Consider the following 12860-nt stretch of genomic DNA (forward strand, 5'->3'; position numbering starts at 1 on the left):
GAGGAATCACAGCCTCGGGGATCCTTGAGTAGCAGGACTGTTATAACTGTCCCCTGAAGGGACCCTGGGAGCCGCACTGACGGAGCTGTAACAAAGCCACTGTCTCCTAAGCCAGGAGGGTTCCCTCACCTGCTCAGCATGGAACTCATCCCTTGGTACCTGAGCTATCACTCGAAGGTGAGGGCAAGGCAAAGGAGCCCCAGAAGACCCACAGAAGAGATGCCTGCTGCTGCCCTGCCTGCCTCTGCTTCACCCCAGGATGCCTGTGGGGTGTCTGGCCAGCCTCAGCCCTCAGTTGGAGGCCCTCACACACTGGAAATGCAAGGACACACTCTCCACTGTTCCCCTACATCACAGCTGCAGGGCTGCCGGCAAGGGGGGGAGGGCTCGGGGGGGAGGGGGGTACACGGGGCCTCTCACAGAGCAAACTTAGACCCGTGACCCTAGCTCCTAATAAGATGATACAGAATCATTTTATCTTCTATGACTGAACCGCAATTTTGTTCAATGTGAATATTTGAAACACTCTACCTACTTCTGCAAACCTGTCCAGCATTTCTTCCATTTTTTAATACACTGAGACCCTCAAAAGAATGCAAGGGACTCAGACCACCATCAGCCTCTGAGGGGCCCTGCAGAGACCGGCCCTGTCTCTCCCACCAGCCAGCACATAGCCACAGACACCATGTCACCCACCCTCTGCTGGCAAGACCCCCCCAAACCAGAGCCAGCCACACTGCACCCCCTTTCATGATAATTTCCCCAAGTGCCTGCAGCCACACCCTAAACTTCTGTCCGATGTCCTTTGCTCTGATGGCCCATATCTCCTCTCCCTGGGCTGCCAAGCCCAGCAGACCAGGATCCGCATCCTGGTGGTAACGCCGGCATGTCCTGCGCCCAGGGTTGGTCTAGAGCTGCCACACACGGAGCCCTGCCACACCCAGAACGAGGGCGGTGCAATCCGGGGTGAGCTGTAGGTGTGAAACACACACTAGCTCTCGAACACTGAGTGGGAGAAAGGAACGCAAACTGCCTCCGTGATAATCTTTTATGTGGCTTCTGTGCTGCAGTCATATTTTGATACACGTAATGGGTTAAATGGCACCTATTACGGAAATGCCCATCACCTGTTTCCTTCTCCTCCTTTGAACGAGGCCACCAGAAAATGGAAGGCTGCCCATGGGGCTCACATCCTACTTTTAGAGGCAGGGCTAAGGCAGACCCTGCGGAGGTCGGCACACTCCTGGCTCTGCCGGCCCAACTCAACCCCGCCATCGCGGCGGGAAGGCGGCCACACACTGTACGTAAGGAATGAACCTGGCCGTGCGGCAACACATTCAGATTTGGCCCCCAGACCATAATTTCCAGGCTCCTACTTTAGAACAGTAATAGTTGTAAGAAGGATCATTTCTGGGAAATCCCACTCTACTTACTTTTTCACAGACTGGAGGAGGGAAACACCCGTGTCCTCAGGTTTCCCTGAGCTGGGAGGGTCCCGAGGCCCTGGAGGCAGGCAGCCCCTCACAGCCCCAGGCGCAGCCTCCCCGGGGGGGCCCCCCGTGCACTCACTTGGGCGTGTGCGCCTCGTCTGCGCGGTGACCCAGCTGGGACTCGTGGGACTTGCTCCGGTGCAGGGTCGTGAAACCCGGGATCAAGTGGATCAGCTTTCGGGAGGAGGGCGGCGGGGTCCCAGGGGGCTTCAGCTTGTTCTTCCTCCTCATGGGCGGCGTGCCTGGTGGGGTCACGGTAGTGACAATATTGGGGGTACGCGGTGGGGTGCGGACGGCATGCCGTTGCCGGGGCGACGGGGGCAGGGAACGGTGGCCCGACTCCAGGGGTGGTGGCGGGCAGAGGCCCGGGTAGGCGTCCACGGTGAGCCTGTCCATGTGGGTGTACACAGGGGCCCCAGGGGCGGGGCTGGCGTGACAGTAGTGCTGGGCACACTTGGACTGGACCCTGGGGCTCTGGGAGAGGTGGGTGCGGATCCACGGGGTGGGCTCCGGGGGGCACACAGGGTTGTTCTCCTTCCCCGTCTCCGTGGTGGGCCACTGGATGGTCCAGTCTTGTTTGGAAAGGTTGCCTCCTGAGTTGGAACAAAGGAGCAGAGAGACACGGAGAAGCCGTGAGAAAGCCAGGCGAGTTACAACGCATGCGTGTATACACATATGCACACATGTACATTACACCGTAGCCACAATACGCATGTGACAGCGTATGCACACTACACTGTATGCACATTTAAATAAATTCTACCACACCACTTGTCCCCTCCAAGGAGAGAGCAAAACCCCTTTGTCGGCCCTTTCACCGTCAGTTCCATTCGACAGCCTTGCCCCCCACTGTCCCAGGGCTGGGGAGCCCACAGCTCAAAGGTCTGGAAAAGCAAAGAAGTTAATTCTTGCCTTTTAAGCTTCCAGGGGTTCTAGTCCTAACACTTTTAAGGTGACTTAAGGAAAGTATTTTCAAGGATAACCTTTGCCTGACATACGAATGTGAAATACATGAATTCTGCAAAGTCAAGTTCGCCCCGGTCGCTCCTGCCCACTGTCCCGCCACTGTACACCTCTCCCCAATCTACCGCCGCTGTGTGGCAACCATGTGTTCCCCCAGCGAGCACTTTCTGAAGGTGCCGGCACAGGAAGCCACACCCAGGCCAGGCCCAGAAAACACCCTCACGAGAGGATCTCAGCTGGTTGCTAGGACTGGGAGGGAAGCAAACAGAACGATGTGACCGCCGGAGTGTTGGCAACAGTGAACGAACAGCCAAATGGTGACGCTATTCCACCACTAAAAGGGGTGAACTACTGAGCACGCAGCAACCTGGTGACTCTCCCGAGAAACAGGCTGAGCGGAAAAACCCAGCCCGAGATGCTACCTCCTGTACGGCTCCATCGATATACCGTTTTTGGAATGACAATATTTTAGAAATGGGGGATAGATTGGTGGTCACCAGGGGTTAGGGACGGAGGACACAGGCCCGAGGGGTGTGGCTACAAAAGGACAACACAAGGGACAATGTAGCATTGGAACTGTCCTGCCTCTTCACCGTGGGGCGGAGGCTGAGCCCACCCAGGTGATAAAATTGCACAGAAAACACACACACACACGCGTGCACACGCGCACACACACGCACGAGTACAAGTAAGACTGGGGAAATCTGAACAAGATTGGAGGGTTGTATCTATATCAACATTCTGGTTGCAACTCTGTTACAGTTTTGCAAAAAGTTACCATTGAGAGAAACTGAAAAAAAAAAAGAAAGAAACTGAGCAAACTGCACAAGGGCTCTGTTATGGGCCGAATGTCTGTGTCTCCCCCAAATCTGTACATTGAGATTCTAACCTCCAAGGGCGATGGTGTTTGGAGGTGGGGCTTTAGGGGGAAATTAGGTGTATGTGGTCACGAGGGTGAGGACCTCGTGATGGAATCAGTGTCTTTATAAGGGGAGGAAGGGACAAGAGCTCCAAGGAAAGGTCACCTGAGGCCATGGCAGCAGCCCCCTGCAAGCCAGGATGCGGGCCTTCAACAAGAACCAACCCTGCCGCCATCCTGACCTTGGACATCCTGCCTCCAGAACTGAGAGAAACTCGTGCCTGTTGTTTAAGCCGCCCTGTCTGTGGTATTTGTCACAGTGGCCCGAGTTGACTATAACAGAATCTGTCTGGGTTATTTCGTACAACCGCATGTGAATCCACAACAGCTCCATAAAAAATTCGACTTAAACATGAAGGTGCGTGGGGAGGGGAGGTATAGTGATCAGCCTCCTAAGAAAGTGACATCTAAGATGATGACAAGAAGGGATCATCGCCGTGCTAAGAGCCAAGGCGAGGTTACGGCGGGGGGCGGGAGGGGGGGGTTGTGGAGGAGAGCAAGGGCCAAAGCTCAGAGATGGGAAGGGGCATCTTTTTAAAAGTCTTACAATACTTTATTAGGGATGGCCCTGGCTGGTTTAGCTCAGTGGATTGAGCGTCGGCCTGCGAGCTAAGTGTCGCTGGTTCGATCTTCCAGTCAGGGCACATCAGAGAAGGAAAACTCTGACTCCAAAAAACCTCCGCTGCCTTGCGGCATACCTCTTCAGGGGAAAGGCTAAGGGAGTAAACCCCGACAGAAAATCCGGAGCCGGAGTCCCTAAGGCGGTTTGACGTTGTAGTCAACACCGGCAACTCCTGCGGCGCACCTGAAGCCAAGCTGTATTGACTCCGTCTTTCCCTTGGACCCTTCAGCTGCGAAGAGAGGGGGGGTCTGCTGCATGGGCAACAGCAGACCCTCCATATTACCCTGCCCAGGCTCTGTAGCTTCAGCGTCATCGCAAGATGTCGATTCAACACGGGAGGAGACAGATACCATGTCACTCCCGAGTCGGACTGCACAGCCATTCTCGGCGGTGCAGATAGACTCTTAAGAAGCTACACCATCGTCTCTCGAGACGGACGGCTGCCGACGACTTTATTAGGGGTGAAAATGGAGACATTAGGAAAATCCCCACTGTCACGAATAAAACGTGAGGTTTTCAGGCCCGACAAAAGCTAAATCAGAAAGTAAAATAAATCCAATCGTGCGCGAGCGTTTCTCCACTCCCTCGCCGCGGTCAGAGGGCAGATGCAAACCCGGTCCACACGTTCCGACGCCCCAGCCGCCACGCGTAGCCTCTCTGCATCGCCCGCGCTGCGAGACGGGAAAGCACAGGAGTCCGACACCACCCAGCGCACAGATTCCAGAGCATCCAGGTCAGGGCAGGCCCCGTTCAGGTCCCCTCTGGGTGCCTCTCCAAGGTGACGATGAGGCGAGTGGCTCAGGCAGAGGCTGACGGGACAGAGACCTCCAGACCCATGGGCCAAGGTGCAACGTGAATTTTTTTTATACCAAGTTCAATCCATGGAAGGTTTTGACCTGAAGTTGACCTCTCAGAGCTTGCCCGAGCTGCTGCTTGGACAAGGACAGGTAGGGGCCCTAGGGAAGAGAGGACGCTGGCCCAGACTTGGGTGGTGGCAGCAGCGAGGGAGAGAAGGCATTGGAGGGTCAGTGGAGGGAAAAATAACTGGGACCTGGCTGAAGACGCTCAAGGGGGCCCCTCCCACCGTGGGCCAAGGGAGGAGCTTGGGGCAGAAATTAATTCCAACCCATAGCCGACCAGCAATAACGCAGCAAAGACTAGAAGGACCGTAACGAGAGCTGCTTTATTGGACGGTTCGCAGAGTGCGTCCACGAACGCCGAGTCGCTGCCCCTGTTTGAATTAAAACAAGCTCTTTGGTTATTACACATTCATTAGAGAAAAATCAGAAAACTCAGAGAAGGAAAAAGGCAACGTTGCCTACAGCCGTCACTCCTGTTAACGTTTGGCTGTGGAGCCTGCCAGATGGTCTTCTGTACGTTTGTTTTCGCTCTTTCCTTTTTAAGAAAATACCATAAGACCTTATTTAACGGCTTGTCATCTGCTTTCTTCACTTGCTGTACTGGGGCTTTTACATCTTAATTTTCGTGACTCTGCAGGCAAAAGGCCATTTTGATCTCTACGTCGGTAGATGAGAAAATGGAGGCGCACAGGTGAAGACGTGCCCCGGATGCCACGTCTGTACAGCCGGGTGGCAAACCCAGGACCTGGGCCACCTCAACAGCCCAGGCCCAGGCATCTGTGACAGAAAGCTGGGCCTGCATTCCCTGAAGACCGTGGAGCACTGACTGAGAGAGCCAGGGTGGAGTCAGGTGACTTAGTCCTACTTCTGGTGCTTCAACTTATTGGCTGTGTGAGCCTGGGGACTCGTGCAACCTCTCTGGGCCTTCGCTTTACCACCTGCGAAATGGGGCGGTCGTCGCACTGACCTCAGGGGACTATGCAGTCCCTCAGGACAGATGCAATAACTCAAGCAATTGTGCTGAGCACAGCATTAGGCATACAGTAGGTGCCCCATAAATGTTAGCTCCCTTAGTTGTAATTCTCAACACTATGGTAGCATGGCCCTACCTTCCACTTCAAGAGTGTGCACCTGTGCCAAAGGGCTGCACCCAAGGCAGGTGCCAACATCAGGCAAGGGAGCAGGTGTTTTATATGCACAGAACACCCTGAACTTGGCAACGTGGTACTCAGAAATGAACCCGCCCCGAAGAAATGAACCTGCCCCGACTTCTCCTCACTGTGACTCCGTTTCTTCATCTGTACAGTGGGGATAACATCAGAGCTTTCCCCCAGGATTGTGCTGAAGGCTAAATAAAACCATGCAAGGAGAGCTCTTAGCGACTTCTTGGACACACAGACCTCACTGCATAAACATTAATGTAAAATGAGGGCAAAGCCGTCTTGACCCCATGATGCTGGTGAGGATTAAAAAAATAAACACGGAAGATGCCTTGCTTCAGGACCTATATCCCTGACCTTGAGCCTCTACGGTAGTTGAGTTATATCCCCGCAAAAGACATGCGGAGGTCCCAGGCCTCAGTACCTGAGAAGGTGGCCCTGTTCGCAAACAGGGTCTCCATGGATGGAAGCACGTTGAGGTGAGGGAACACTGGACTGTGGAACACCTGAAACCCAATGACTGGTGTCCTTACAAGGGAAGGAGGGGACACACAGACAAGAGAGCCATGGGGGGACTGAGGCAGAGACTGTGCGGTGCAGCTCCACGGAACCCCGAGGACTGCGGGCAGCCACGCGAGCCAGGAGAGAGGCAGGGGACCGACTCTCCCCCAGGGCCGGCCACCGACCCCTTGATTTTAAACCTCAAGCCCCAAGAGCAGTGAGAAAATACAGGTCTGCTGCTTCATGCCACCTGGCTTGTGGTGGGCTTGCCTCGGTAGCCCTAGGAAGCTGACAGAGCCCTCAACGGGAAATCACCGACACTTACAGAATATGGACTGGGAGTCGGGACTTCAAAGTCAGCATTTGGAGGACACCTGCCAGGCCCAGGTAGGGGATTCGGTGCTCAGCTTACCTGCCCTGTAAAGTAGAGGCTATTGACTCATTTTATAAATGAGTTGTGGGTGAGGAATAGGACCTGGCTAAAGTCCCTACAAGGGCAGTCGCCTGTAGGTAAGCTGGGACCCACTGCCCGGAGCCTACAGCTCCTTCACACGCACACACATGCACACACACGCACACACACCTCCACTGGATTCAAGGAAGCACTGAGGTGCCTCCACGTATCCCCGTCCTAAAGCTGTTTCCCAGTCTGAGAGGGGGACAGGGAAGAAGAAAAGCTGCACCCCCACCAAATTCCCATCTCCATCAGATCTCCTCCTCTCCACCCCTGCACTTCAAAATCAGAAGTCTGGGGATGAAGACGCCAAGAGCCGTATTTCATCATCCAAATTGCCAGCCGCTCCGCTGACGGGGATTCGGATCCTCTCTGCCAGAGCTTCAGAAGGGCTTCACGGATGCGCTGTATTATATCAGCTCTTCCCCTGTCTCTTTTGATCCTCTTTTTAATAAAGTCGAAGGGAAAATGGTAATTTTTCATTTTAAATAGGGAAGGTGTGTACCAAGGTGTTCTGAGGGTTATTAATCGTAACCCTTCCTATCTTGTCATCTGTTTCAGGAAAACCATTTTATTTCAAGTCTCAAGATGGGCAGGGAGAAAGGAATAGGTTTTCAGACACGAAAGGTCTGAGGATTGATTAAAGACATTCCAAGGCGTAGGGGTTTCCCTTTTGACATTCTCTGATAAGGGACTAAGAGAAATAAAAGGCATTTTCAAGGGAGAAAACGATTTCAGAAAGTCGAGGCAATTGTCTAACTTCTTTGTCCCTTCCCATTAAAATGTTATAAACGGGCAAATGTGTAGCTTAGAATCCATCTGAATTTCAGAGACAGAGTCGGATGCATAAATGCTTTAGCCTTCAGAGGCAGCGCTGGCAAAGAGACTATGATTCCAGAATCGCCGCCGCTTGTAACTTTTGTGAATATTTCAAAGCACTTGTTAGTTTAATCCTGCAAACTTGACAGCGAGGTAGACAACTCATAGGCGCTGGTTGAATATATTAGACTGAAGTCATTGATGGAACAGAAAAGTAAGTTTTTACTTCAATCCTCATAACTTTGGGGCAAGAAACAGAACTTTTAGATGCTGGTTGAAAATGTTTGACTGGAGTCATTAGTAACACAAAAAAATAGCAGCAAGAACAATTATTATTAACACTAATAACAGTTACTCTTTACTGAGCATTTATTATGTGCCAGATAGTCTGTTACATATTTTATATGCATCACTTCATATTCCCCTCATGAGACCCTATAAGAAAATTCAGATACTGCCTCCATTTCACAGTGGAGGAAACGAAGATTAGCTAAGAGACTGAGTTGCCCAAGGTCACGCAGTGAGTCAGTGGTAGAGAGTGTATCCCTCACTACCCTGGCTCTCTCAGGAGCCTCCCAACTCCCTCAGGAAATGAGAGACCCATCCAGAAGGGCCTTAAAAGGCTCCACCCTTTTATACAGAACTTTCGGATCACCACCAGAATTGTCAAGTTTCTCGTCTGTAATACTTTCAAAAAGAACAGAATAAGAACCAATGAAAAAAACAGTTGCCAAAGCAATTTAACATTGTCTAGAATGTTAAGGCCTCATTAATGAACTTGGCCTTGGACCAAACCGTGGGTCCCGCTGGACGTTGTCCCGGCCCCAGGACATTGAACCAAACAAATGCACTGACCCTGGTCTTTGCAGATCAGTCATCTGGGGGATGGGCCAGGGCAGGGATCTTGGGTTCTGACCCGGTAATGCTGCCCAGGTCCTGTTCTCTAAGGCATTGGCGATTTTATTCTCCACCAGGAGATCTGGCCAGATTAACCTTCAGTCAGTAACTTCAGGGTAGCCTGTCTGTTTTCACAAAGCTCTATTTTTTTCTATATTTTTGTATTGAGGTGAAATTCACATGAACTATTTTAAACTCTTGAATTCAGTGGCCTGTAGTACATTTATAATGTCTCTATCAATTTCAAAATATTTTCATCACCCCAAAAGAAAACCCCATACTTATTAAGCAGTCATCCCCATTCCCTCTTTCTCCCAGCAACCACTAATATTTTGTGTCTCCACAAATTTACCACTTCCGGATAGTTCATACAAGTGGAATCATACAAAACGTCGTCTTTTGTGACTGGCTTCTTTCACCTTGCAAAGTGTTTTCAAGGTTCATCCACGTACATTGTAGCAAGTATCAGAATCTCGTTCCTATTTATGGCTGAATAATATTCCATTATATGGATAGATCCCATGTCATTGGCCCATTTATCAGCTCATGGACATCTGTTTCCACATTTCGGCTATTATGAACATTTGCATACAAGTATTTGCTTGAACAACTGTTTTCAATTCTTCTGAGTGTATACCTAGAAGTGGAATTGCTGGGTCACATGTCCATTCTGTGTTTAACCTTCTGAGAAACCACCAGACTGTTTCCCGCAGTGGCTGAGCCCCTTGCCGTTCCCTCCCGCAATGCACGAGGGTTCTGTCTCTACACATCCCAGCCAACTCTGGTTACTTTGCCTTTGTTTCATTACTATTACTATTATTACTATGCTGATGAACTTTTAACAAACCGTTTTTAATAACAGCCATAGCTCATGTTCACTGAGTGCTTACTGGGGGCCACGCTCCTGCCCCACCTCTTTGATTCTCATTAAATTATTTCATTTAATTCTCATTAACAACCCTGTGAGGTTGGTAAGCAAATCAGGGCTTCGAAAAAGTTGAAATACTTGCCCATGGCCAAGAACCAAACCCTGGCAGTCTGACCACACAGCAGACATCAGGCCCTGAAGTGATCCTCACAGCCACCCAGGGGATAGCCAATGTCAGCCTCCTTTTGCAGAACGCTAGACAGCACTTCAGCACCAGGTTCAGTGAAATCACTGAAACAAAGCCCCAAAACTGGGAAGAACATGGCACTAAATTTAAGACCACAAAAAGGACACTGGTTTACACCGGGACAGGTGAAGCTGGAGGACAGAATGTCTCTCTGTTCAGCCCTGGGAACATCCGGGAACTCAAACTCTCCAGCACTCCGCACATGCAAGTGTTGATCTGGGGGTTACAAATACATTTTAGCAAGTAAGCAAATCTGCAACACAGAAGCCACGCATGATGAGGATCCCGGTGTTTTATCTGTTTGTCACCTGCCTTCCCCACAGGAATACAGGCTCTAAGAAGGCGGAGGCCTGAGCTAAATTTCTCCCCACTGTACCGCCCAGCACCTAGAGCAGGGACTGGCAATAAATAACTATTTTCACAACATATGTATACAGCAGTCCCTCTCTATATTGCAGTTCACTTATCGCGGCCTCACTGTATTGCGGGATTTTTTAAGTACTATATTTAATGATTTAGTGTGGATTTTTCGCTGTATTGTGGGATTTTGCGGTACCGTATATGTATGCTGTTAAAGTTACGTCGGTTTAAGAGTATAGAATATGTTTAAGAACATAAGTAGTGTTTATAAAAGTGTGGAAGAGGTTAATAAGGGAGTGGGAAAGGTTAATAAGGGACTGGGAATGGTTTATAAGGTGTGGGAAGGGTTTATAAAGCCTTAAAATATATATAAATACTAAAATAAATGTAAGGTTCCTACTTCGCGGATTTTCACCTATCGCGGGGGGCGGGGGTGTCTAGAACGTAATACCCGCGATAAGGGAGGGAAAATACTGTATATCAAATCATCACATTGCACACCTTGAACTATCAATGGTATTTGTCTATTACATCTCGATAAAGCTGGAAAAACTTGTAATGACTATATTTTTGTCATGATGCATAAGTTATATGTTGCTTCAATAACTATTTGTGGGAGGAATCAATTCTTGAACACGCATCAGCTCTTACTGTCATGACTGGTAATATTATGTGTACCACCCATCCTGAATTCTAGCCAAAAAAAAAAAAAAACTAGATTGGGAAATGCCTCGCTGTTGCGGAAATTCCATTCCTGCCCAGGGTGGTCCTGGATGGAGAAAGCCTTAAGAAATAAAAGCCTAGTCACAAGAGGGTTAAGAAAGAGTCTGTCCGGACCCTGCTGCCCTCTGGCTCTGTGTCTGAGAAACAGCCGAGCCTCGGCCCCTCCAGCACGTGCACCTGCGTTAGGCTGAGCTGCCCCACAGCTCTAAGAGAGGAGGCGGCGAGGAGCTGGGGGGGCCCACCTGGCTTAGACCAGTCCCCGGGGTGCAGCAGGAGAGAGTCTGCATCTAGAGAAGCCACAAGACAGAGGGGTGACCTCTGCCATTCTTCTAATTCCAGAACTTTCTGCTGTCCTGTCCCTCTGCCTCGTTTTGAGTGACAAGAGTTATATGAGTTTTATAGCCCTTGTGCTGGCAAATTTAAGGACGCTGAAAGCACCAGTAGGTAACCTCAGCCTCACGTGCTCCATCTTCAATCTCCAGACGAGCAGGTTTCCCGGATCCTTCCGTCTTTTCTCTCGATGTGCGTCTTCTGTGGGGCCGGCATTGCCCCGATTTCCCCCCCAGTGTCCCGGTGCAGGGACGGTGTTGGTGAAGGCTTTGGAACTTGGTGAGGCAGGAGGTACATTTGTTCGGGTTACCCCCGTGGTCTTGGCCCAGAGGCAGAGAGAAATGTGGACGCTTCCAGGAAAAGGATGTTCGGCAAACTTCTATCTTTGTTAACCTCCACAGCCACCAGGGGGCTTTTTACAAGACGCCTGGACTCAGCGGCTCCTGAGCTGTTTGTCTCAAGAGGGCAGAACCCAGCTGGGCCTAAATCCCAGCTCTCCCACTTCCTGGCTGTGTGACCTGGGACAAACTGCTTAACCTCTCTGAGCTGCAGTTTGTGCGTCTAAACAGGGAATGGCAAAAGTCCCCACTTCATAGGGTTGTTTTGAGAATTCACGAAAGTAAACAGTTGGCCTGCCATGGTTACCGCCGTTGTTGCTTGGTGGTCATTCTGTCCCCTTCCCCACGCAGCAGTGCACACGCATCTTCTTATTAGACACCACTGTGTACACAGCACTCAGATCCACAAAGCAAAGGCTTCTCCTTCCACATAAAATCTACACCCTACATACCAGATTCTAAAGACAGAATGAAAAAAAAAAAAAAAAAAACTAAATGGTCCTTAATAATTTATATCAACTATATGTTGAAATGGTCATTTTTTGGAAATACTGGGTTAAGTAAAATATATTGTAAAATTTAATGTCATTCCTCAACAGGTTAAACATAGAATTACCATTTGATCCAGGTACATACCCAAAATAACCGGAAGCAGGGACTCAAACAGACCCTTGTACACCGATGTCATAACAGCATTATTCACAACAGCCGAAAGGTAGAAACCACTCAGGTGTCCATCAATGTGTGGATGGATAACTAAAATGTGGCCTATCCATGCAACGGAATATTATTCAGCCATAAACATGGATGCAGTTTTGACCCATGCTACAGTAGGGATGAACCTTAAAAACATTGTGCTAAGTGAAAGAAACCAGACACAAAAGGACAAATATCATTATTACATGACGTGTCTTGTTCAGCCTTGTTCAGCCCGGGTCCTGTAGCTCCTCACAGGTACCTGGCGTGGAGTGGGCACCCAAAGACGTTGGAATGAATGAGAGAAAGGAAGTCGACTGATTGGTTCATTAGTCAAAGGAACCAAAGGGCAAATATCATTTAGGAATGAAAGGGGAAGTAAGTCACGTGGTCAGGAGGAGCTTTGCGATGAGCAGAACAAAGCTTCACCGGAGCAGACTAAGGAGAAAGCCTGGGGCCTCCCCACATCTTCATGGAAAGGTTGGACTACCACCTGCATCAGGTAGGTAAAATGAGGATAAACTACGACAGAAGATTCTTGAAACACCTGTCAGTTCTGTGATAAATGTGTGTTCTTTGCAATCACCTCCATGAAAGAAGCCATTTTAAAGAA

At 50.0% G+C, this 12860-nt stretch overlaps 1 protein-coding gene across 2 annotated transcripts in view; it reads right to left on the bottom strand.

Moving 5' to 3' along the window:
* KSR2 (kinase suppressor of ras 2) overlaps window positions 1–12860 on the bottom strand; it is a 271920-nt gene that overhangs the window by 157626 nt on the left and 101434 nt on the right. For both annotated transcript variants that reach the window (XM_090290536.1, XM_090290537.1), the window contains exon 4: window positions 1570–2083. In XM_090290536.1, the coding sequence (XP_090146662.1) occupies window positions 1570–2083 (514 nt within the window). The remainder of the gene's footprint in view (window positions 1–1569; window positions 2084–12860) is intronic.

Source organism: Furipterus horrens, unplaced genomic scaffold (assembly GCF_987537825.1).
Source record: "Furipterus horrens unplaced genomic scaffold, mFurHor1.1.pri manual_scaffold_11, whole genome shotgun sequence".
NCBI lineage: Eukaryota > Metazoa > Chordata > Mammalia > Chiroptera > Furipteridae > Furipterus > Furipterus horrens.